The sequence below is a fragment of the Marmota monax genome, unplaced genomic scaffold (assembly GCF_021218885.2).
Source record: "Marmota monax isolate L192 unplaced genomic scaffold, Marmota_monax_Labrador192_F-V1.1 WCK01_AAM20220418_F8-fsc00044, whole genome shotgun sequence".
Classification (NCBI taxonomy): domain Eukaryota; kingdom Metazoa; phylum Chordata; class Mammalia; order Rodentia; family Sciuridae; genus Marmota; species Marmota monax.
Genome location: NW_026695198.1, coordinates 5,537,572 through 5,559,336, shown reverse-complemented (window position 1 = coordinate 5,559,336; position 21,765 = coordinate 5,537,572). Strand labels below are relative to the sequence as shown.

Here is a 21,765-nt window from a genome sequence, read left to right as displayed (position 1 = left end):
GAAATGTATTTGATCTTCAATCACTCCACTGAACATCTCTTGATACTGCCTTTGCCAGATTTAGTGGTAAATGGACAAAATCAGCATCCATGATCTGAAGAACAGTTACTGGGGATGAGAGGCAGGTTACATCAGTAGGCAAGCTGCCTGTGATGGTTTGGTTATAGTTTGGTCATTACTGGAGGATACTCCTTTAGTCTTATATGAGACAATGCAGGAGTGCCCAAGGATGAAATGAGAGCTACCACCTAGTCAGTAGGTTAATCCATTTGATGGATTAATAATTTGAAAGGACAGCTGTACTGAGAGGTAACTGTAAGCCAGATTAGGGTGTAGGTGTATGGAGTGGGACTCTGGGGGCATGTCCTTGGGGATTAAATATTCTTCCTTTGGCTCCTTCTTCTCTCTCTACTTCTTGGCTCCCTTCTGCAATAATGCTCTGTCTCAGCATGGGCCCAGAGAGATGGAATCAGCTGACCATGGACGGAACCACTGAGACCATGAGCCAAAACAAACTCTTTCTTCTTAATGAGTTGCTCTCATTGGGTCACAGAAATTAAAAGTTGACTAGTACACTGCCGCAGCCCACAGAGGTAAGGGCCACTGGAGAGCCTAAAGGGAAAATCTGGATTGGTGATTGGAGGAGTGGATGATGCTTGTTAGTTAGCATGAGCTGTTTATCACTGCAGTAATCCATTTATTACAACACTAGAGCAACCAGCATCTTAGAAAAGCTGTTCCTATTACCATAGAAACAATTAGGATTGAGTGATGCTGGAGGTGGACCTCAGTGGATATAAGGACTCTACACTCCCAGCTTTTCAGAGCTGTTGTACTTGTAGCTGCTAGGAATAACATCTACTAAAGGAGCTCTCCAAGAAAACTTTTGCAAGAAATCTAATCTAAGACAGCTTTTCTGTTTTATAGATATTTTTAAATTAATACATTTGAGGTAAATTTTCATCTTACCCCTTAGCCACCCTCTTCTTCAATTCATCTTAAGTATTATTAGCTTTTATTTCATCTTTTAAGCAGTAAATCTAGAAATAATAGTTGAGTTTTTCATGAGATCCTGTCTCTATTAATTCTAATTCTCACATACCTCATAAATCTCTTGTAACATTACTAATGTCCCATACCACTAATATAGTTTAGACCCCAATTTCTGTCTTGGATATTCACAGTAACTTCCAATTAAATTTCTTCCCTTGATTCTTGAATTCCCGCCTGAGATAGTGCAAGTCCAGTCCCCTTTCTTGCTGAAACAATCATTTTATAACTCAAATAATATTTCTGCTACATAACACCTTTCAGTGGTACAATTATGATCATTAAACTCCTGTCAAGAAGCAAAAAATCTCTGAAGATTGAGCCCTTCCTTAAATATCAATCTCATCTTTTGCTGCTGTCCTTCAAACATACTATGCTCCAACTGTGTAACTATGAGTTATACACAAACCACAATGCTCTTTATCTTCATTTCCATGTTGCCCGATGTCCATTTTGCCTTAAGGGTCTTATTTAAGGGTTCATCCCACTTTGGTGGATTAGTTTCAGCTCTACCCAAATCAAACATCATCAAGGCAGTCTTTTTAGAAATGGCTGGAATAAGTGCCCTTATTAACTGTTCTATAGCACTTTGTATAATGGAATGATACTATAGTACTTTCATAAGAAATCAGTGATAATGAAGTAAGTTATTAATGTCTTTACTAAAAGTGATTCAGTGCAATGAAGTGTTTATGGTTAGTAATGTTAGCGAGGGTTTAGGACATTAATTCTTCAAATGTTTATTACACACACAGACAATTACACATGCACACACATAATCAGGCCTTGAATAAGGACAGAATATGAAGATATGTTATTGTGTTGTACATGGGGAGGACAGGAAAAAAGTAAAGGTTTATTTCTCTTTCAAGTCCAGTGGATGGATGAATCAGTCCTCTTAATCCTGAAGTCAGGTTAGTGAAGCATGAATAGACAAGATGCACTTCTGTATTTAAGCATCATCATATTCCAGGCCTTGTTTTTTGGTGGTAGACACTTATATCATGAGAATGCTTTCCTGGTCAGCAAAAATGGAACATACACAGGGTGCTTGCTGATAAAATTAAGTGCACTTGGACATAGAATGCTGAAGACAGCTCGTCTGCAGGTCTCTTGTGATGAAGGTTGAAGTATTCAACACTTCTGTGTCCCTGAGCCAGTTAGCAGGCCAACCTACTTGCTGTAAGCTGTCCCCTGGCAACAATCTTTCAGAAGAGGCCGTGGAAATGGGAGGAAATTGGAAATGACATGCACATGAAATACACAAATGCATAGGAAGCAGATGGTAAACAGTTATCCTGTAGGGCTTATAGGAATTAATCTAATAATCATGATAGAGATTGTGTTGTGCTCTGTGTGATTTCAGTAAAAATATTTTATAGTTTTAATACTGAAAAAAATTACATTGGGCTCTTTAAATAAATTGAAAATGAGGATGAGGATTCAGTGAAAAATAAACTAGTGAATTTTAGTATCTTAAAACGTTGATAATAAATGTGCAATTGCACAAAGTTTTTTGATGCTTACTCATCCATTGTGAGAACCACAGCATCACTGATTATGTAAAGCCCCAAGGTTCAGATTGAACAATTTATACTTACTTGAAAGGAAAAATATTGTCTGCCCAAATGGTTGTAATGTATTTACAGAAGGTATTTTTCAAGTCAACTGTTGTGTATAACTTTTTTACTTGGATCAAATAAATCTCCATCCCAATCAAATTTGCCTGTTTTTAATTTCAAGTTTTCATGTTCAGGTATCAAAATGAGTCATTTGATACTGATTTGTCTTCATTAGCAGAAGAACTTCAGAAACGATTACATGAGGTCAGTTGTCTATCAGTTCTTCAAACAGAAAATCATTTATTTCTAATAGCTGGCTTCTTCACTCAATTTATGAACTTACAGATAGAAATATAATTCTGTCAATATTGAAAATTTCTATTATTTTCAATCTATCAAAAATTCAGTTAAAAACTTCAACAATGCCTATGGTATTTATTATAGCAATGATAATATGAGTATGTACTATTAATAAAACCTAATGCTGTTGCAAAATCAGATTTTCTCCAACTAAGAAACATATGTGGCAAAAATGTACTTGATTTTGATGAGTACATCATTCATAATGCATCTGTGGTACTCTGTTAAAAATTATGAACCGAAAATAATTAGCCTTCTTATCAATGATTAATCAATAAAAAATGTCTATAAAATATTCCTCAATGTGCCTAGTATATTTTTATATTTTAAAGATAATAGTATTTCTGAAATATCTTTGACAGGACTATTTTATAGAACAACTAATATCAGAAAACCAATTTTTTGAATAATAAATAATTATTTATCTTCACTTGTGGGATAGTAAGCTGCATGGAGACCTACTTATTAGCCTCGAGGAAACCTGATATTCCCCTTGAATTGTAGGGAACTCAGATGAATGTAAAATGTTTAAATGTGCCTCTGCCTTGCATTCATTACCCGAACAGAGATCTGATGTTCCCTACTTTATTATCAAAGACCATAAAAACACAGTAGCTATCATTTGGTGCCTCTGTCAGGGTGTAATTATTCCCAGTATATCTGTGATATCTTTCAAAAAAGTCACTATTCTACTTCTGACATCAAATATAAAAAACACACCTAACTGAAATTGTTTAAAGTGAAAAGCAAATGTTAAATATTAAATGCAAGTAATACTATAGAACAAGAACTTAGATGATGTAAACATGAATCTATATTTTTAATCAGTGAATCAGGATTATCTTTATTTCTCTGTCTCTTTCTCTCTCTGGAAAATGCCATGCCCTTCATGCCTCTGGCTTAACAATTTCTGTTCTTCTACTTAGAAAATTCTTCCACCAGGTGGTTTAATGACTGTCCTATTCTTGCTGTCCAAGTATCACTGGTTTAGACAGTCTTTTCTAAAGCCCTTCTCAAATTTTCTCTATAGACCTCATTCGTTTCCTTCACAGATAAATCCGTTACCTATGCTCTTTTTACTCTGCTTCCTTCAACTTAAGGTGAGACTTCAGTTTGGTCTGACTCCTTGCTGCATCTCTAGATCAAAGAGTAGAGTAGCTGGTCTACAGCAGAAATGGGATGAATCTAACTTTTGTGAAAGAAATATATTAAAAGAGAATAAAACATTTTTAAAAAATGATTCCTTTCCCTTTTACTGTGTGGGTGTCATGATATTGGAGTCAGGTAACTGGGAAAAGTGAGGAAAACATACTGACATGAGAATTTGTAAATTACTCTAAAATTTCCAACGCTAAAGCTGGCATGGTACAAAGCAGTTATCTCCTGGATGGCGCGAGCACAGGGGTCTGTCTTCTCTGGGGAACTTGACCAAGAGATCTTGGTTTGGGATTGGCTAATTCCTGTCACTAAGTTATAATCTCAATTTGTTGAACTTGATGGATATTAGTCTAAAATAAGGAAGACAGAGAATGATCAAACAAAAGTAAAAGGAATTTTTTGGAAAAATTTCTGAATATTTTCAAAATTTGGAATTCAGTCCAATATTTTCATAATAAGGGATCGTAGACCAGATTTTTATTTCCATGGACCACTGTTCCTGCGTGCAACTCCAGAATAAGGAAGTCAGCTTGTTCAAGTTCATTTGGGCAATGAAATCCGAGAATATTTTCATCAAAGAAATTTAACTAAAATTGCTTAACTGGGCAATTTTTTCTATAGAATACATTTTAAGAAATTATAAAATATACACTGTAGAATTTAAATGCATTTATATATTAATAATGTATCAAAATATATTATGGACAGTAAAACTTCTTTGTTTTTGACAGTGAAAATATCTAACATTATATTTCTTTGAGTAATTAAATGAAATTATATATACACATGTAAATATCTAATTATATATATAATTGAGCATTTAGAAACATGACTAAATATTTTATGAGCTTAAAAGCTACAAGTAAAGATGAAAAAAACAGCCACACTTTGAATCATAGAAGTTTCAAGATTGTAGTTGTAAGAGATGCATTGAAGAGTGCTAAGGGAGAAAGCAAGTTATAGAAATGTATATAATAAAAGATAATTATTTTCATAACCCAACATCAGAGAACTATATTTTTAGCATAATTATAAATGGTATTTTATTGAAAATGCTTGGCTTCTTTCTGAAAAATACAAGACAGAGTCAGAAACTCATTTAGAACAAGCCAAGGGAAATAATTTACAGATTATTCAAAAAACATAATGTGTTTATGAGTCATCATTTCTTCTTCATAACAATGCAGTACTGTTTTCAATCTTTTCTCCTCTATAAGTAAAAAATATTCCCATAGCCTATTTATCTGAGGAAGATCTATTGTTAGAATTGGTAAATATTTGAAAATCCCAATGGGCTAGAGTACATTTGTGGGAAGAGTGAAGGAAAAAGTCTGCCCAGACTCTTAATTTTTTCCACTGTAAGACAGATTTACAAAGCTGTCCAATACCACAAGCTGAGAAAGTGGACACAAAGCTGGCTATAATGAAGGGACTCCGGTTATTGAACAAATTCACTTTTGCGAAGTATCAAGCATCAAGTGTGCCTTCCATGCAGACTACCCAATAATCCAATCCATCAATAATATAGAACACTAAAGTTGCATTAATACTAATGAAAAACTCAAATGTTGAACAAAAATAGAAAAAACAATCTCTGATGCCTTCTTTATTGATTCCCTTCAAATTTCAAGCCTCAGCTTTTTCATGCCCAAAAGAAAAATTTCTCTTTAGGCAAATGGAAGGAACTCTCATATATGAAGTTAAATTAAACAACATGCCAACTCCTTTATGAGCAATAAAACAAGATATTTTGCTACACAGAGTAAAAAACACTTGAAGGAATAATCTATGTGGTTTACAACTTATTGCGTAGAACACATTAAAAATTACAATAAAATGCTTTTAGGCAGGAGGCATGTAAATATCTCCCATAAGATGAATCACTGGTATTTGACACTTGACTAATGTATAACCAGCAATACTCACAAGCATACATCGTTCCTCTTGTTTTGATGGATCTTCTATTTAAACAGTAATCTAAACCTTCCCATAATATCCTATTTCCATTTTGCATTATCCTTCCACTTTGAAAAGAAGCCAAAGTACATGTATCATCTCCTGCCTCGACTTTCCCCTCCCCACAAAATTAATTTATAGCAAATATTAATATTCTTAATATTGAATCTGTTTCTCTTTTCTTCATGATAGAGTGAGCTGAAGGGTCACATTTGGTAGAAAATTATTAGAAAATCATTTTTAAAAGACATTGTTTTTGTATTTATCTTTATATTTTTCATTTGTTCTCCATTCATATGAAATTGATCATGATTCTATATGCATGAATCCCATATTGATAGATTTAACCAATAAAACATGAAAATATTCTTAAATATTGCATCTGATTGAACATGTACAAACTTTTTTTTATCATTATTCCCTGAGCAATAAAGCATACAAATGATTTAAACAACATCTACATTGTAATAGGTATTATAAGTAATGTAGAGAAGATTTTAAATATACAGAAAGATATGTGTATGTGTGTGCAAATGTTGCACCATTTATACAAGGAACTTAAGCATGTTGCACCATTTATACAAGGAACTGTCAGTGTGGTAACTGCAGGGGTCTTGGATCCAATCCCACATAAGACACTATGGAACAACTGTAGGCCTTAAGATTTACTTAATTATATTTTCATTAAAATGAAAGTCCCATTTGGAAGATACTGCAGCAATCTAAATAAGAAGAGATTGCTGATGTTGGCAATAGTAGGAAACAGAATGAGGAAACACCTTCCATAATTATTTAAGGGCTGCTTTTAAAGACTGAATGGCAAAGTTGAGAAAGAGGCAAAGGCACAGAACTAAAATCATTTTCATAAATAAGAGGAATACAAAGGACTCAGCTATAAACTATATAATAATACATATCATACATTAAGTTTATGACTGTAAATTTGAATGTGATATAGATAAAAATATCAAAAGATCACAGAATTAGATGAATGTTTATGTTGTTCAGCCCCTTAGATAATATTATAATTACCCATATATTTATGACTACTTATTGAGGTAATTCAAATGCTGGAACTGTACTTGAGTCTGGAGCAAGAGTTTAGAGTTCATATTGTCACCAGACTAAATTGCAATATGTTGTGCTTTGCTGGAGGTATGCCTAATATTCTCTGCACTAAAGAACAACAACAACAAAATGGTGAGGTGATTCTAGATAAAAATTCAAGATTTGTGCACAAAGTCACGGAATATGGCAAAGCCATCAAAAACTGGGGACAAAGCAGGAGATAATGTTAAACTTCAAGCAGAGATCAGAACATTAAGAAACTTCTATCCTAAAGAGAGACTGTCTTCCAGAAAGTTGGACACCATTAATTAGCACAACAAGACAGACTGATGACAGGACCCTATTCACATTTTAGAAGCATCATTAATCTGCTGATGATGTGGAAGACACAAAGGACAAGTATACAACAATGTTTTCATAAGGCTCCGATTTCTACTAACACTGGAAATTGTACCCAATTCCAGATTTGTCCATTTCATTAGACTGAAGACTTCTTGAGAAGAGGCACCTGTACCTGTTCTGTTCTTGTATTCTCTTGTCTATCACTGGTCATGAGTCCTAACTGATAAATAATAAGCATGTGTATAATAAATCAAGAAGTTCCATTTGGAAGATACCTTAGTAATCCAAATGAGAAGAAATTGTGAGAGTTAGTAATAGTAGGAATCAAAATGAAGAAATACCCTCCAGAATTTTTTAAGAGAAGATTTTAGAAGACTGAAATCTAAGTTGAGAATGAGGCAAGAATATAGAACAAAATTCAGATTCTTTTGCTAAATAAGATAACTATAAAGGAGTCAGACTAAAATGGACATAAAGATCTACACTGAACAATGTGTATTTAAGGCATGGTTATTATGCATCCTTCTAGATCAATGCGTATGTCTGAGCTGTAGTTCATAGAACAGAGAAATATTATCATTAGATTGGCTGATTAAAGTTTTTCCAGTACTAGGTATCAAATCCTAATTCTCAAATTTATTTTGAGAAATTTTACATATCACCTGAATAACACACAAAAAAAGATGAAATTTGTATTGTTGGTATAGCTTTCTTAGAATAAGGGTGTTTTGCCAGTTCCTGATGCTACAACAATGTACTTGATACTGGATGATTTACTAACAATAGACATTTATCTCTCAAAATCTAATAGTTGGGAAGTTAAGATCAAGGATGCTGCTGTGAACCTTATTTAAAAGTGCACTTATCCCTTTCCTGAGAACAGAGTGCACGTGACTATATCACTCCCACAAAGCCCCACCCCTTACTATCACATTCAGTGTGAGGTTCCCAGTATATAAGTACTTGGGATTTTTGTAATCGAAATTGAACCCAGGGCCATGCAAGTGCTGTACTACTGAGTGACATCCCCACTCCCTAATATAAAAATTTTGAAGAGACACATGCATTCAAACCATAGTAAAGTTTTTTTTTTTTTTTTAATTTTGTTTTACACACTGGTGGTGTTTTTTCATTGTAATATAAGTCAGTCACACTTATTATTAATATATCAGTTCCTTATAGGAATCAACTCTAGTTATTTTCTTTTAACATTCAAACACAAAATTGCCAGTTGCCTCCTCAATGGATAGTACTCTACAGAGAAAAATAAATGAGTTTACTGAGATAGCCACATATGTAGTTAGATGTCTATTCAATCTAAGAAGCAAATGATATTTCCATTCTCCTGCAGGTGGGCTGGAGGCTAGTCCATGAACAGAGCAAAAGTACTTTATTAAATAACTGTTAAACTAATATGTAAGTATGTGCACATCTTCATTTTTGAGGTAAAATTATCCCTCACATCTATAATAATTTCTAAAATTTAAATGAACTTATTAGTGTGAATCAAAAATTTACTGTTTTCATTTCTCCTGAGCATAATATTAAAATTCAAGCAAATTCACACTTTTAGGAATGATGGCTTATATAAAGTTTGAAAAAGAGAGTCTGAATTGCTCAGAGAGAGAATGTGTACAGTGTAATGCTTGAACAAACCTATGTAGGATAGTTTACATTCGTGAGGTCCCAGCTGGAACCTGAATTGTGTTTATCCAAATAATTTGGGGTAATTTAATATCTCAGTTTTCCTGGTGAAGAAACATGCCTACCAGAAATTTGTTTATATTAGAAACCATGTCTCCTGGGATAGAACTCATCCCGATGTGAAGAGACAATCGCATAGCATCCTATACAACAGGGAGAAGCTGTTGGAAGCACACCTCATTGTTTTACATCCTTAACAGTCCTTGTCTGTCTATACTAGTTAAGTCCTATTGTATATGACTGTAAGATGGGGTATGGTTTCTCTCTCTCTCTCTCTCTCTGTGTGTGTGTGTGGGTGTGTGTGTGTGAGAGAGAGAGATCACAAAAAAGTCATTTTAACCACTAACAAATACATAGTGTTTATTTCACATTGCAATTAAAGTGAGAAAACAAACTCAGTTTTTACATTGAACATAGCAACTATTCAATGACCTCTACACAGTTAGTTTTATGAGAATAATTAAATAGCTATGCTGTATACTCCTTCTCCAGTGTACATCTTGTTTTACACAGTTGCTCAGTTTAGAAACAGCAGTGTTGTACTTAATCCCAGCTTCTAAGTTCTATTGACTGGTATATCCATTATTACTCAATCCTTCATTACTCTGAATTCCCAAAGCCCCTACTCTGGGCCACAAGTCTCCTAATAATGATCCTACAAAAGGATGCCAAAGTGATTATAAAGTGGATGATGTTACTTTGCATGAAACCTGTTGATGACTTTTCATGGCCATAGCACTATGGACATATCAGTCACAATTCACTATTTCCTGTATCTAGTCCTAGGGCAATGTTACTTTAAAGTATTCATTCCTAGGAACTGGATGTTTTGCCCTCTTTCTTGGCTGTGGCCTCTGACACATGACATGTTTTGATCAGTGAAACGCCACAGTTGTTCCCAAACACAGAGGCTAAAATACAACTGCATATTTGGGCTTTTTCAATTTTGCCTTTGCAATCTACCAAAATATATATTTTTGGGTAACCTGTATTTTACAGAAGAACAAGGAAGGAATAGAGCAGAACCAACTCCCTGACACTTGATGGAACCCTCCAAACTTCTGACATACAAATAAGCACTTCTTTTTATTTATTTATTTCATACATGACACATAAGTACTTCTTGATTAATCATCTGTATCCCACAGAAGCATGCCATAATGTTTGCTCTTGTAAGGCAGCGACATGTTGTTAGTATGTGTTACATGGCAAATTTGTTGCCCAGCTAACTGATGTTAAGTACTTAATCTAACATGAAGTACCAGGTTCCTCATTATTCTTGCATGATGACTTTACTTCTGTATACAACTCTCCTGCCCTGAAACTCTGTCCTGTTTCAGGGCTTTCACATGTGCAGTTCAATATTGCTCCATTGTGTGCCTAATTAGCCACTCAGGACATAGAAATTCTCAGGTGAAAGGTAAATTTCTCCAAGCATCACCCAGAACTCCTTAATCTAATTTATGTACTTCTGTGCCATCCTGACTCCCTTTGCTGAGCACCATTAAATTTATCACTTCTTGTTCAATGTCAATCTTTTCCACTACATGCCAGAACGACAAAGACCTCTATGAAAACAGAGACTAAGAAGGACTACCATGTAGCAGACAATAAATGTACTGACTGGTTGATCACAAATCCTTGAAAACACAGTGCCACTTTGACCTCGAGAGGATAGTAGTACAGCGCAGGGTGCAGCTGGTGCTCATGTCCCACAGTGGTTGGAACAACCCAGCAGCATGGGAATGATGTGACTAAAGTACCTAGTTATTATGAAGGCTCATCATGTGTCACTCACTGTGAAACATGCTGCTTAGGTTTTATTGTTTAAACTTTCAACACTCTCTTAAGAAAGATGTCATTCACATATGTACTTAGAGATGAAGAAAATGGAGTTACAGTGTTTTGGGGACTTACAAAGTTCCTGCAACTATTAAATTTAGGAGGGAAGAAACAGTTTAGTGTTGCATCCAGGGAAATTTAAAATAGAAAGGGAAAAACCTGATGGATTTTGCTATAGGTTGGAGAAGTCTTTCCCAAAGATGTTTGTGTTACAGGCTTGATATGCAGCCCAGGGCAATGTTGGGAGGTAGTACAACTTTGAAGGGTGTGGTCCAATTAGGAGATTGTAGGTCATGGGGGCCACATCCTCAAAGGAGATGGTGGCACTCTAAACCCTTCCCTTTCTGTTACTTCCTAGATGCCATGTGGTGAGGAGCTTATTCTGCTACCCACTCTTGTCATGATGTGTTGCCTCAACATAGATCCAAAGTAATGGGGTCAACAGGTCATGGAAGGAACCCTACTAATGTGTGAATCAACATAAAGCCTTTCTTTAAAAGTTGATTATCTCAGGTATTCAGTAACAGCAGATCAACAGAGATTCTCAAGATACAAAGTCTCTTGAAATATGACCTGCTTGATCACAATGCTTCAGTACTTCAAAATTTGTATATGTGAAATTTTATACCTTACTATTTCTTCAATAAGCTATGTTGTCTAATGACAGAACAATGTTTAAAGCACAACTATTACTATTACCATTTAATATATGAGAGTTTCAGATATTAATACTTTGAATTAATAAAAATACTCATGACATCCAAAATCCATAATATGAGGGAAGGCAAACTAAAAAAATTACAATGAGAAAAAATTTGAGCCAGATATTAATAATAAAAAAATTAACCCTGAAAAAGTAAAATGTGTCAAAAGTCACAGAATAAGAACAGAATTAAAAATTTAAAATAATAAAGCAAGAAGAAAAGTATAAAAAACAGCAAAGAATTTTAGAGTCTATGAGATTTTGTTTTCACATACTTTGAATTGCAAATATAGGCAATAAAGTATGTGGTAATTTTCACTTTATAATGTCCTTGTATTACAAGAAACGAATAAAAAGCAGGAAATTTTATTATTATATCTACATAATATACTGCATGATAACTTGAGTTAATATTTTGTTGTGAAATGTTTACTTGAGGGCTATATTGAAATGCTTGAGGATTTTAAAAAATTACCTGATGGATAGTTTCCCTAAATGCCTGAGTTTGTTTTGCAATAAATGCAATTTTATTCATTTGCCTAAAAGCAAAAAAAGAAAGGAAAGAAAGAAAGAAAGAAAAGAAATCATTTATCTAAAAAAGAACATAAAATTTCCTAGAATAGCTGTCTTTTTCCTGAACTGTGAGTCACACACTTAGAGAAGAAAAAAGATTAAAAGGTATTGTAAAAAATGCTAATATCTATATGAGTGGTATTATAACTACATCACAGAATATTCATTTTTTTCCTACTTCTGTGGAAGAAGTGTTCAGAAAGTATTCACTTTGATATTTTCAAAATATCTCTTTGGATTTTTGGTAACTTTTCTTGATGTGAAATAGTTGAAAAAAATAGCATAAAAAGAATAAAGCTTTAATTTTTCTTTGAGAGATTTTGTTTATGAAATTTATATTGTTTATGAAATTTATATTATTTTAACTGAAAGATTAAATATATACTCTAGCAAAAAATTAAAACCTTAATGAAATGTGTGTCTGTGCGCGCGCACACACACTCACCACATGTACATGAGGGTCATATAACATTGGGAGAAATAATAGCTCAGAGCTCTTTAAAATGTCCTATCCATATCAAAGACTATTTTAAATGTAAATACTGGCCATAATAACTTCCTTTCAACCTTTACCTTTAAAATATTCTAAAAATCAATGTCACCTTAAAGAATTGAAAGGATTATGTAGATTAAGGTATTTTATGAATTATTATGTGTTAACAATTAGTTTAATTCTGAAGCACAATTATTTTGGAATAGCATTAAGTCCTCTGATGTTTTAGAAAAGACCTGGAAAATCAGAAGGATGTGATTTTGTTAAGGTTATATTGTCCCTTTTTGCACAGAATTCAAACTGCTAAATCAAAGGTTACTATACATGTGCATGAGGGTTACAAATTACCTTCAGGTAATGTGTTGCATTTAACATTCACTGAAAATCAGTAATGGAGATAAGAAGGAACCCTAAAATCATTACAATAGCTTCTACTATGTGAGAGAGTTAATGCCTAAATAAGGTACTTTTTAAACTTTAACTTTATTATCTTCATACATCTGTTAACCAATCATATTTTTTTCAGAAGTATTTTAATCTGCTATGTGTCTGTACTGGCCCTTAGATATGCTGTAGTAAAAAAAAAAAGATATTTTATTATTGTATCTGAGCATTTCATAATTTCAACTACTAAAACAACAATAACAACAACAACAAAAACACCTATCAGACTAAAATAATTTTGAGCAACCAGGGAAGTAGCAGTAATTTGGAAAATACTTTTACCCAGGATTAAGAGTGAAGATTTATAGTGTCCCAATCCTCACAATGGGCATTTACACAGTATGAATATTCCTTCCGCTCCATTTAAAGCCAATAGAGCCTTTCAAATCTGCAGCAGAAGCATGACCTATAGTGGAATAAGGGGTAAGTGGTGAACCCATGTGGGATTCCCCCAATGCCTTTATCCTCATTTCAGTCTCTGGAATCCAGAGGTTATCAGTCTGACATGAATAAAAAGTTTGTGCCTCTTTTTTCTATAAAATTTTATAGTTTGAAAAATGTCTGGGTCTGGATTTCTAACTCAGTAGTAGTTTGCCTGAACAGCAGGTCTACAAGGACCTGGATTCAATTCCAGCATCAAAACACACACCTACAAACACTTATATACAAACTTTGAAAGTTATTCTTCTAAACCACTGAGAGGAAAAAATAAATGTCAATTGCTTCAGTGTTGGTCCCACCCATTAATGAAATTTGTGCTTCAGCTAGGGTAGCCTTCCACATTATAAATTAAACTTAGGTCAAATGTCTTGATCATGTAATCCTAATCATTTCTACAACTTTATCCCTCCTTGAAACTTCACTTTCAGTCATACTGAACATTTTAGAGTCCTACGGTGTTAGGGTCTGTAAACAAGTCAGGATGGTGCCTGGCATTTTGCCAGAGGGAGTGGTTTGTGAAGTAATGCCATCGAGCCATTAAGTGTGGAGATTCCTTATTGGTTGACTGCTGTATCTAGTTTATGCTAATTAAGATAAGCTGTGTGTAATGTATATATACCCTTCCTGTCCTACAATAAATGGCTCCCACTCCTGCAGTATCAATGTACACAAGTTGTTCGTCACCCCCGGCTATTTTGCCCAGCCAGCACTACGGACCCATTACAATTGTCCCTCTCATTTTGCAATAATATTTTCCTTTGACTTTATCCTCCATGCACAGTTTTCTGAAGAACCTCATAGAGAGGGAGACACCCATTGGAGGAGAGATTTTTGAAAATTTAGCTTCTGAGTTTTGCCCAATTGTATGGTATGCTACTAGTTTTGTACACCTCCAACCATTTCTTCCCCATGTCTCAAACTCTTCTAGGTGTTTCTCTGTTAAGATTGAGTCCAAATTCCTTAGTAAGACCTCTTTCTTAAGCTAGTTCTTAGTTATCCATAAATTTGATCTCTCTTCTCCTATGCTCTCCAACTCTGTTCTTTGTTTGCAGATATATGTCTGGATAATTTTACCCTCTCTTTGTCTGTGAAAGGTGATTTCTTTGAAACCTTGCTTAATCTGCAAAGACTGACATATATGGCCCTTATATTTCTCTTTATAGATAGCAGGTATTCACTGAGTATTTATTTACAAATCAAAGGAATATTTTGCAGATGTTACTGCTGAATTTTTTACACAATAATTCTATCCCTAAATATAAACAATTAATGTAAATATACTTATTTAAAAGAACCTGTTGGCGACTTTTAGCTATGTGTCTTATATAAATACTACAATATTATACTCTGACACAATAGTGAGAAAACTCTTATTTACTGCTGAACAGTATGCATTTTAAGAAGAATGAGAACATTTTGAGCTTCACAATCCACTTTACAGAGAACATTCTGAGCTTCACAATCAACTTTGTGTGAGGGAATCACTCAGAAACTCTAAGGGAAACACAAAAACACACACAGCCTTTGGTAGGTTGGTAATGACAACTGAAGTAGAGGTGGCTCTCCTTTTTCCTACAGACTCACATGGCCTTGGGGAAGAAACATGGGGAAAAGTACACAAGTATAGAATGAGTACAGATAATTCTTCCCGGTCATTTTTCCCTAAACAATCAGTATAACAACTATTTACATAGCAATTACATTGTAATAGTCCTAGAACCAATTCCCTGAGGCTGCTCTCAGAAACCACCCTACATAAAATACAGTGCTTTTTATTGCCTCTTGTATTCTCTGGAAAATCAAAGGAAGTAATTTACCCTGAGAACTTTCAAGCACAGGTGGCAAGTAATGAGAATTAGCTTGACATTCCGAAGTAGCACTGTACCTCCAAAGTTTTAGATTTCTAGTGTAATAAAAATTAGACAGGCTCCCATACCTACCATGAAAGTTTCCAACCTCATCTTTTAGTTTTTTTTAAAATTATCATTCATATTTTTATTTATTTTAAAAAATATTGTAAGAAATGAAAAATACAATTGCTATGTTAAAGAAAAATTTAATGTAGCAATTACCCTTTCACTGATGTATTAACAGGGCAGTATCTACTTCATATGAAACTGCATTTAGTGATTCAGAAGACTGCCTGTCCTCCTTTGTGTGGACTGTACACTTTACTATAGGAGCTTTGGTTTGCTTCCTCAGTATATTAAGTTTGAAGGAGCAGGTCAAGGTGAAGTACATGATAAAATGCTCAGCTCAGCAAAGGGGTATGAGCAGGACTGTTGCAGTGAAGGTAATTCAAACACTTTGGAAAATCTGCCAAGCTTAAGGATACTTTCCACACATGACTATCAAATAAATGAAATAGTTGTATATTATTTACTTTAATAAACTGTTAGAACAAAATATTTTAATGTCTACATAACAATTTTACTTTCTTTTTCGGATTTAAAAATTCCTTCTAGGCTCATTTCATTGAGTGGGGCAAAATTCTTTCAGCAAAACTATGAGGTGGTTCACTTGTTCAGGACTCTGCTTATGAATGCTGCCCTGACTTAATATCAATAGTTTTCTCTCACTCTCCACATGCCACAGTCTGAGTGATGAACACTATTGGCGTATTCATTGTAGTGCTTATGTATTCTGTACTTCCCTTATCAAATCTCAGATTACCTCGAAGGTCCAGGCTTCCAATGATAGGATCAGAAAATGAAGGACAGTGAAGGATTTGGATTATACTAGTCTCAAAAGTAAATTCAAGAAATTCAGACACCAGAAATGTGTTCAGATGACTTTTGCTTCTCTATAATTTACCAGTATGAGGTTCTTTCACATTCACATGATAAGAGTTTGATGACTTGTGATAATATTTCCTTTCGAAAATCAGACCTTACCTTTTTGATAATGTTTAATTTATTACTAAAGTTATTCATTAAATTAATTGAAGACTAACATTGATTAATCATTAAAGTATTTAATTTACAAAATTAACACGGTCCTATCCTGATTTGATGGCAGTCTCATTAAGAATTCAAATGAGCCACTTGCATCTAAAATTCCTTCTTTACAGAAGTATTCTTTTGAGCATCAAGCTAAAGTAATACACTAAATGGCCAAATGTGACCTGTATGACTACTTAATTCCACAATGTTAAATTAAAAAAAAAAATTCTTAGATAATGTAAATTTATACCTGACAATGTCAATCACTGGATCATGAAATGTCACAATTTCTCAGAGCACCAGATGGCATCCTATTTGTCTATGATGCTTTCTTTGCTCCCCAACATTAGACTTCCATCATCAAAGGATCAGAACACTCCCCACTGTCTTCTATACTCCAACTCCCTCAGACATTTGAGTCATTCCCTTATTTTGTTTGCAATAGCTTTTGAAAATACTATACACATCTTAATTTCTAGATAAAATATGTGTGTTTCCTAGTAAGAGATTATTTATTAATCCTTAAAATTAGTAAGAAGAAATATGTCCATTTATATCTTAGGCCACACTTTGGCAAAAGGAGGAAGTGGATTGGATCTTGGGATCAGATGTCCTGATGGGAAAGAAGAGAATGCAAGTGTTCTCTGAGGAAGAGAGTCCCCGTCTGGAACTGTAGCAATGACCGGAATGAAATTAGCAGCTGGATGAGATCTGTGGAGCTCAATGGTCACTCCCAATTAAATAATAATGTGTAATGCTTTGGCTTTGTCATGAGTCACTCCATAGTCACCAAGGTTCAATAATTTTCATACATGACTAGATGAGAAGGTGTGTCTTTCAACTCAACATATATCTCTCCCACATATTCAAATATTGTGAAGTAGGCAATTTATCAGTTAGCACAAAATCATTTTTGAATCAAATGTTTACAAAGGATATGATCCCAGGTTAAAAACTTCAAACCTCAAATTCCACCACTATATCTATAACTCTAACATGTCACTTATACAAACTAAAACATGTTTTTCCCTCAGTTTCAGCTTATACGTATTGATACAGAAAAATAATAAAAGAATGCTTTTTAATTTTTTTAGTGAGGGGGGAAGAAAATTCATACCTTCAGGTATGAAGCTGTAGCTTTAGGAACAAAGAAATACAATATACATTATCTATTTATTTTATGTTTATATTTATATTGGAATATAGGTTGACATATATTTATTTTGGACAATTATGTTTGCACCACATTTGTTCAACTAAAAATATTGAAATTATTTTTCTAAAAACAGAGTAATATAATGTATGTTTCATTAACACAAATGATCTTTAATTTGACATTTACTAACCAATTAAAATGCTGAAAGGACATAATTTGTTCTCAAATTAAAATATAGGCAACACATCTCTTAAAGTCCATGTGAACACATTACCTTTGTTGCAGCATCAAAGCAGATAAATCCTGTGCTAAAGTCAATGGTGAGGCCCATTAGATGACTTTCTAGGACACAGGCATACGTCTTGCACTAGACACAGACAGAATAGATACTGTTAGTTTTCATAGGATTGATGGAATATTAATATTGAGGTATATGTGATAGCTCCCATACCAAGCAGCTTATACATTACTTAATATCAAAAATAATTGCATAAGGAGGAGAGTTTTATTGATATATCTATTAGTAAAACAGAAGCAAAGAATGTTTCTATGATTTTTTTCTAGGGGTTCTCAAGGCCAAGTTTCTAGTCTTGCTTCTTACCATGTCTTTATGCTGTGCAAAATTTTTACTCCTTGCTATATTGACAATAAAACTGCATAAAATTTTAAGAGTAGGCAAGATCATGTTAAGTCGTTATATCCTGTAGTCAAATATCACCACATTTTAAAAGATTAAGTTCTTACTTACATTCTCATTTCATGGACATTATTAAAAAAGAACTCTCCGGCACATAAACACAGATTCAGTAACCAAGGCAAAATAATATTTCTTGGCCATGAAAGTCTCTGTGGGTGTTCCATATGGTACAAGTTATTACCCAAAGTTCAAACATTTACCACTTGCCTGTATTTGTTTCTTTAAAAATCAACAAGTTTGGGCCATGGGTGTAGCTCAGTGGTAGAGTTCCAGTGGTAGAGTTCTTAGCACTGGCAAAACCCTGGGTTCAATACCCAGGATTGAAAATATCTATAAATATGCAAGCAATGCCTTTTGACACAGAAATCAGAGTATATTCTAACTTTTGTAAATATTTTTGGAGAACAAATAAATAAAAATAATAAAATTTACAATTATACAAATTAAAGATACAATTATACAAATAAAATGTGAAGTGACTTAGGCCTTATGTACAACATGGTGCATTGTTATGTAAATAGGCCAATTTTACTTGCATTTAATTTCAAACTATAATGGGATATTCAAATGATTAATTCACATATAATTCACATATAGAATGTGTGAGAGAGGGAGAATACTATCTCAAGTAAATATTCAATATCAATCTATACTTCACATTTACTTTTATATTACATATAAAATATACTAATGAATCACATTGTGACTGTAATCATGACTAAATACATCAGATTCTTTTTACCAAAAAGCCATATACATGTCTTTAAGCCTGATTTTAAAATATTAAGACAATTATAACCATACAAAATTATTCATTTGGAGTACAATTTTTCAAATATGTAGATTAGAGGATATACTTAATGAGCCTCAAAAGTCCATTTATGTGTATGATTATATTTGCTTAATACAGGGGCATCTTGAATGCTTGCCTTCATCCATTAGTACTTTATTAAAAGTGCCATCAACATTAAGGAATGTTCAATGCTATACCAGTTCATTCTAATTTAGACTTAATTGGTTGCTATTTTCAAGTACTGTCTTTTAAAAAAAATTTCAAGGTGAAAATGTATTTAGTATAATGCATTAAATTTCTCTCATTAAGTTTAGCATTACAGATTAAATTGCATTGTTTCAATAAACATCAAATTGAAACAAAAAAATATTCTTAAAATTGAGACCCACTGAAGCTTAATTCTCTAATGTATAATGTTAATTAAAACATATCACAATTGTACTTAGTATTTTTCAATATAGAAATATATATTTATTGTTTAATTTTGGTTATATATATTTTTATGATATATATGCCCTTTGGGATGACAGCTGTCTATAGCCAAGCAAAAAAAATGCAAATCAAATTAATGCTAAAATTTATTTTATTTACCAACTTTAATGATAGTAAAACATTGAAAAGACAAAATAAAAACATATTTTTATGTAAAAATATTCACATATTTGAATATTGAAAATAATAGTACCAAGTATTCAGCCAATCATGACTAACAAAAAAGAAATGGTAAAATCTTAAGAAAAGCTCAAAGCTTAAAAGACATTAAATATTTGGCTTTTCACTTTTGATATGTATTTTAATCTGACTCTGTGAGCAACTCATAGAATAGTTCAAAACATTTCATGCAACATCAAGTAAGAGAACACAAAACCCGAAATCAAAGAACAGGTCTAAAATATAAAGCAAGAGCATAATTTCACCTCTATCTTATGTTTAAAGAATGGGAAACTTATCATGAAATCTTAACTTCAGACTTATGTTCAAAAATTGATAATTATTATTTCCAAGTGAAGTGAAATATTCCAGATAAATGATAACTAAAATTTGCCAATTCCTTTTCAATTAAATTATATTGTAACTTTTAAAAATGTCCTTAGATGTTAACATGTAAAATAAAATATTAGCCAGGCACAGTGGAACATGTTTATAATCCCAGAGATTAGGGAGGCTGAGATAGGGGGATCACAAGTTTGAGACCAGCCTTGGCAAATTAACAAGACCCTGTCTCAAAAAAAAAAAAAAAAGGCTGGTGAGGGAGCTGAATGGCCCCTGAGTTCAGTTCCCAGTATGGGGGGAAAAACAAAAAAACAAAACAAAACAAAAAAATAAACACTGTTTTAAGATGCTTTCCTTCTTTCCATTTTTGACATTAAAACACTTATTTTTGGCTGGGGATATGGCTCAAGTGGTGGCATGCTCGCCTGGCATGCGCGGGGCGCTGGGTTCGATCTTCAGCACCACACAAAAATAAAATAAAGATGTTGTGTCCACCGAAAAACTAAAACATTTTCTCTCTCTAAAAATAAAACACCTATTTTACTGAATTGAGACTCTGTAACTGTTTATATATATGAAGAAAAAACTAGAATTATTACAAAATGTCAAATGAACAATTGAACTACCAAAATTTGAGATTTCTCTCTATCCTATTTCTGTGATTGAAATGTCAAGCTGGTGCAACTTGAGGTGGTGACTCCTCTTAGTCATCAGAGAAATCAGTTTAATTTGTTTAAAACCATGCATACATCTCTCTTACTATAGGTTACCATACTGGTACATGCAATGTTAAACTATTACATTTGTTTCCAAAATTAAGTGTTCATATATGTATTTAGGTCTTTGATTTATGGATCCATTTGCATGGCACAAATGCATTGTAATATTTTAATTTTGCTACAGATCTGTTAGAGGTCTGGGAAACTGTCCCATTTCAGGATCTCATGAATTGAGGCTGAAGGCCCTCTGAAGTTTGATGTAGATATGACTATACCTTGAAGAATGAAATTTCAGTAAATATCTATTGGTTAATTGATGTGAGCAAAATGCATTGGACTTCAGGGGCTAGGTGAATAAAATACTCTCAAGCCACTTACAGCTTAGTGTGGGGAATGGCCCTGTGTCACTCCAATCCAAGACTTAAGAAAGTGATAATGTTTTCAAAAGTGGGAAGAAAAAAGGGTTTGTACAGGATTTGTGGAAGGAATCATGATAGTCAGTGAGCAGAACACATCAGAAGTCAGAAAAATGTTCCTGGGTGACAGGAACTTTGAATAAAAGTTTTAAATGCTATGTATGGTTTTCAAGGGCATAAAAGGCAAGGCTTTCTAGAACGGCACCAAATGTGAAGGAAGACAACAAGCTACAAATTAGGTGGTCAGGTTTGGAGAATGGGATGTGACCTTGGAAACAATGAACTAAAATTAGAGCATTTTCTCTATAAAGATTCAAAGTAGAACAGTGTCCAAATACATTAGAAATGTATTT

At 33.5% G+C, this 21,765-nt stretch overlaps 1 protein-coding gene across 4 annotated transcripts in view; it reads right to left on the bottom strand.

The window, feature by feature from the left end:
• Sntg1 (syntrophin gamma 1) overlaps positions 1 to 21,765 on the bottom strand; it is an 828,698-nt gene that overhangs the window by 47,260 nt on the left and 759,673 nt on the right. For all 4 annotated transcript variants that reach the window (XM_058574019.1, XM_058574018.1, XM_046428541.2 and 1 more), the window contains one exon: positions 18,069 to 18,161. In XM_058574019.1, the coding sequence (XP_058430002.1) occupies positions 18,069 to 18,161 (93 nt within the window). The remainder of the gene's footprint in view (positions 1 to 18,068; positions 18,162 to 21,765) is intronic.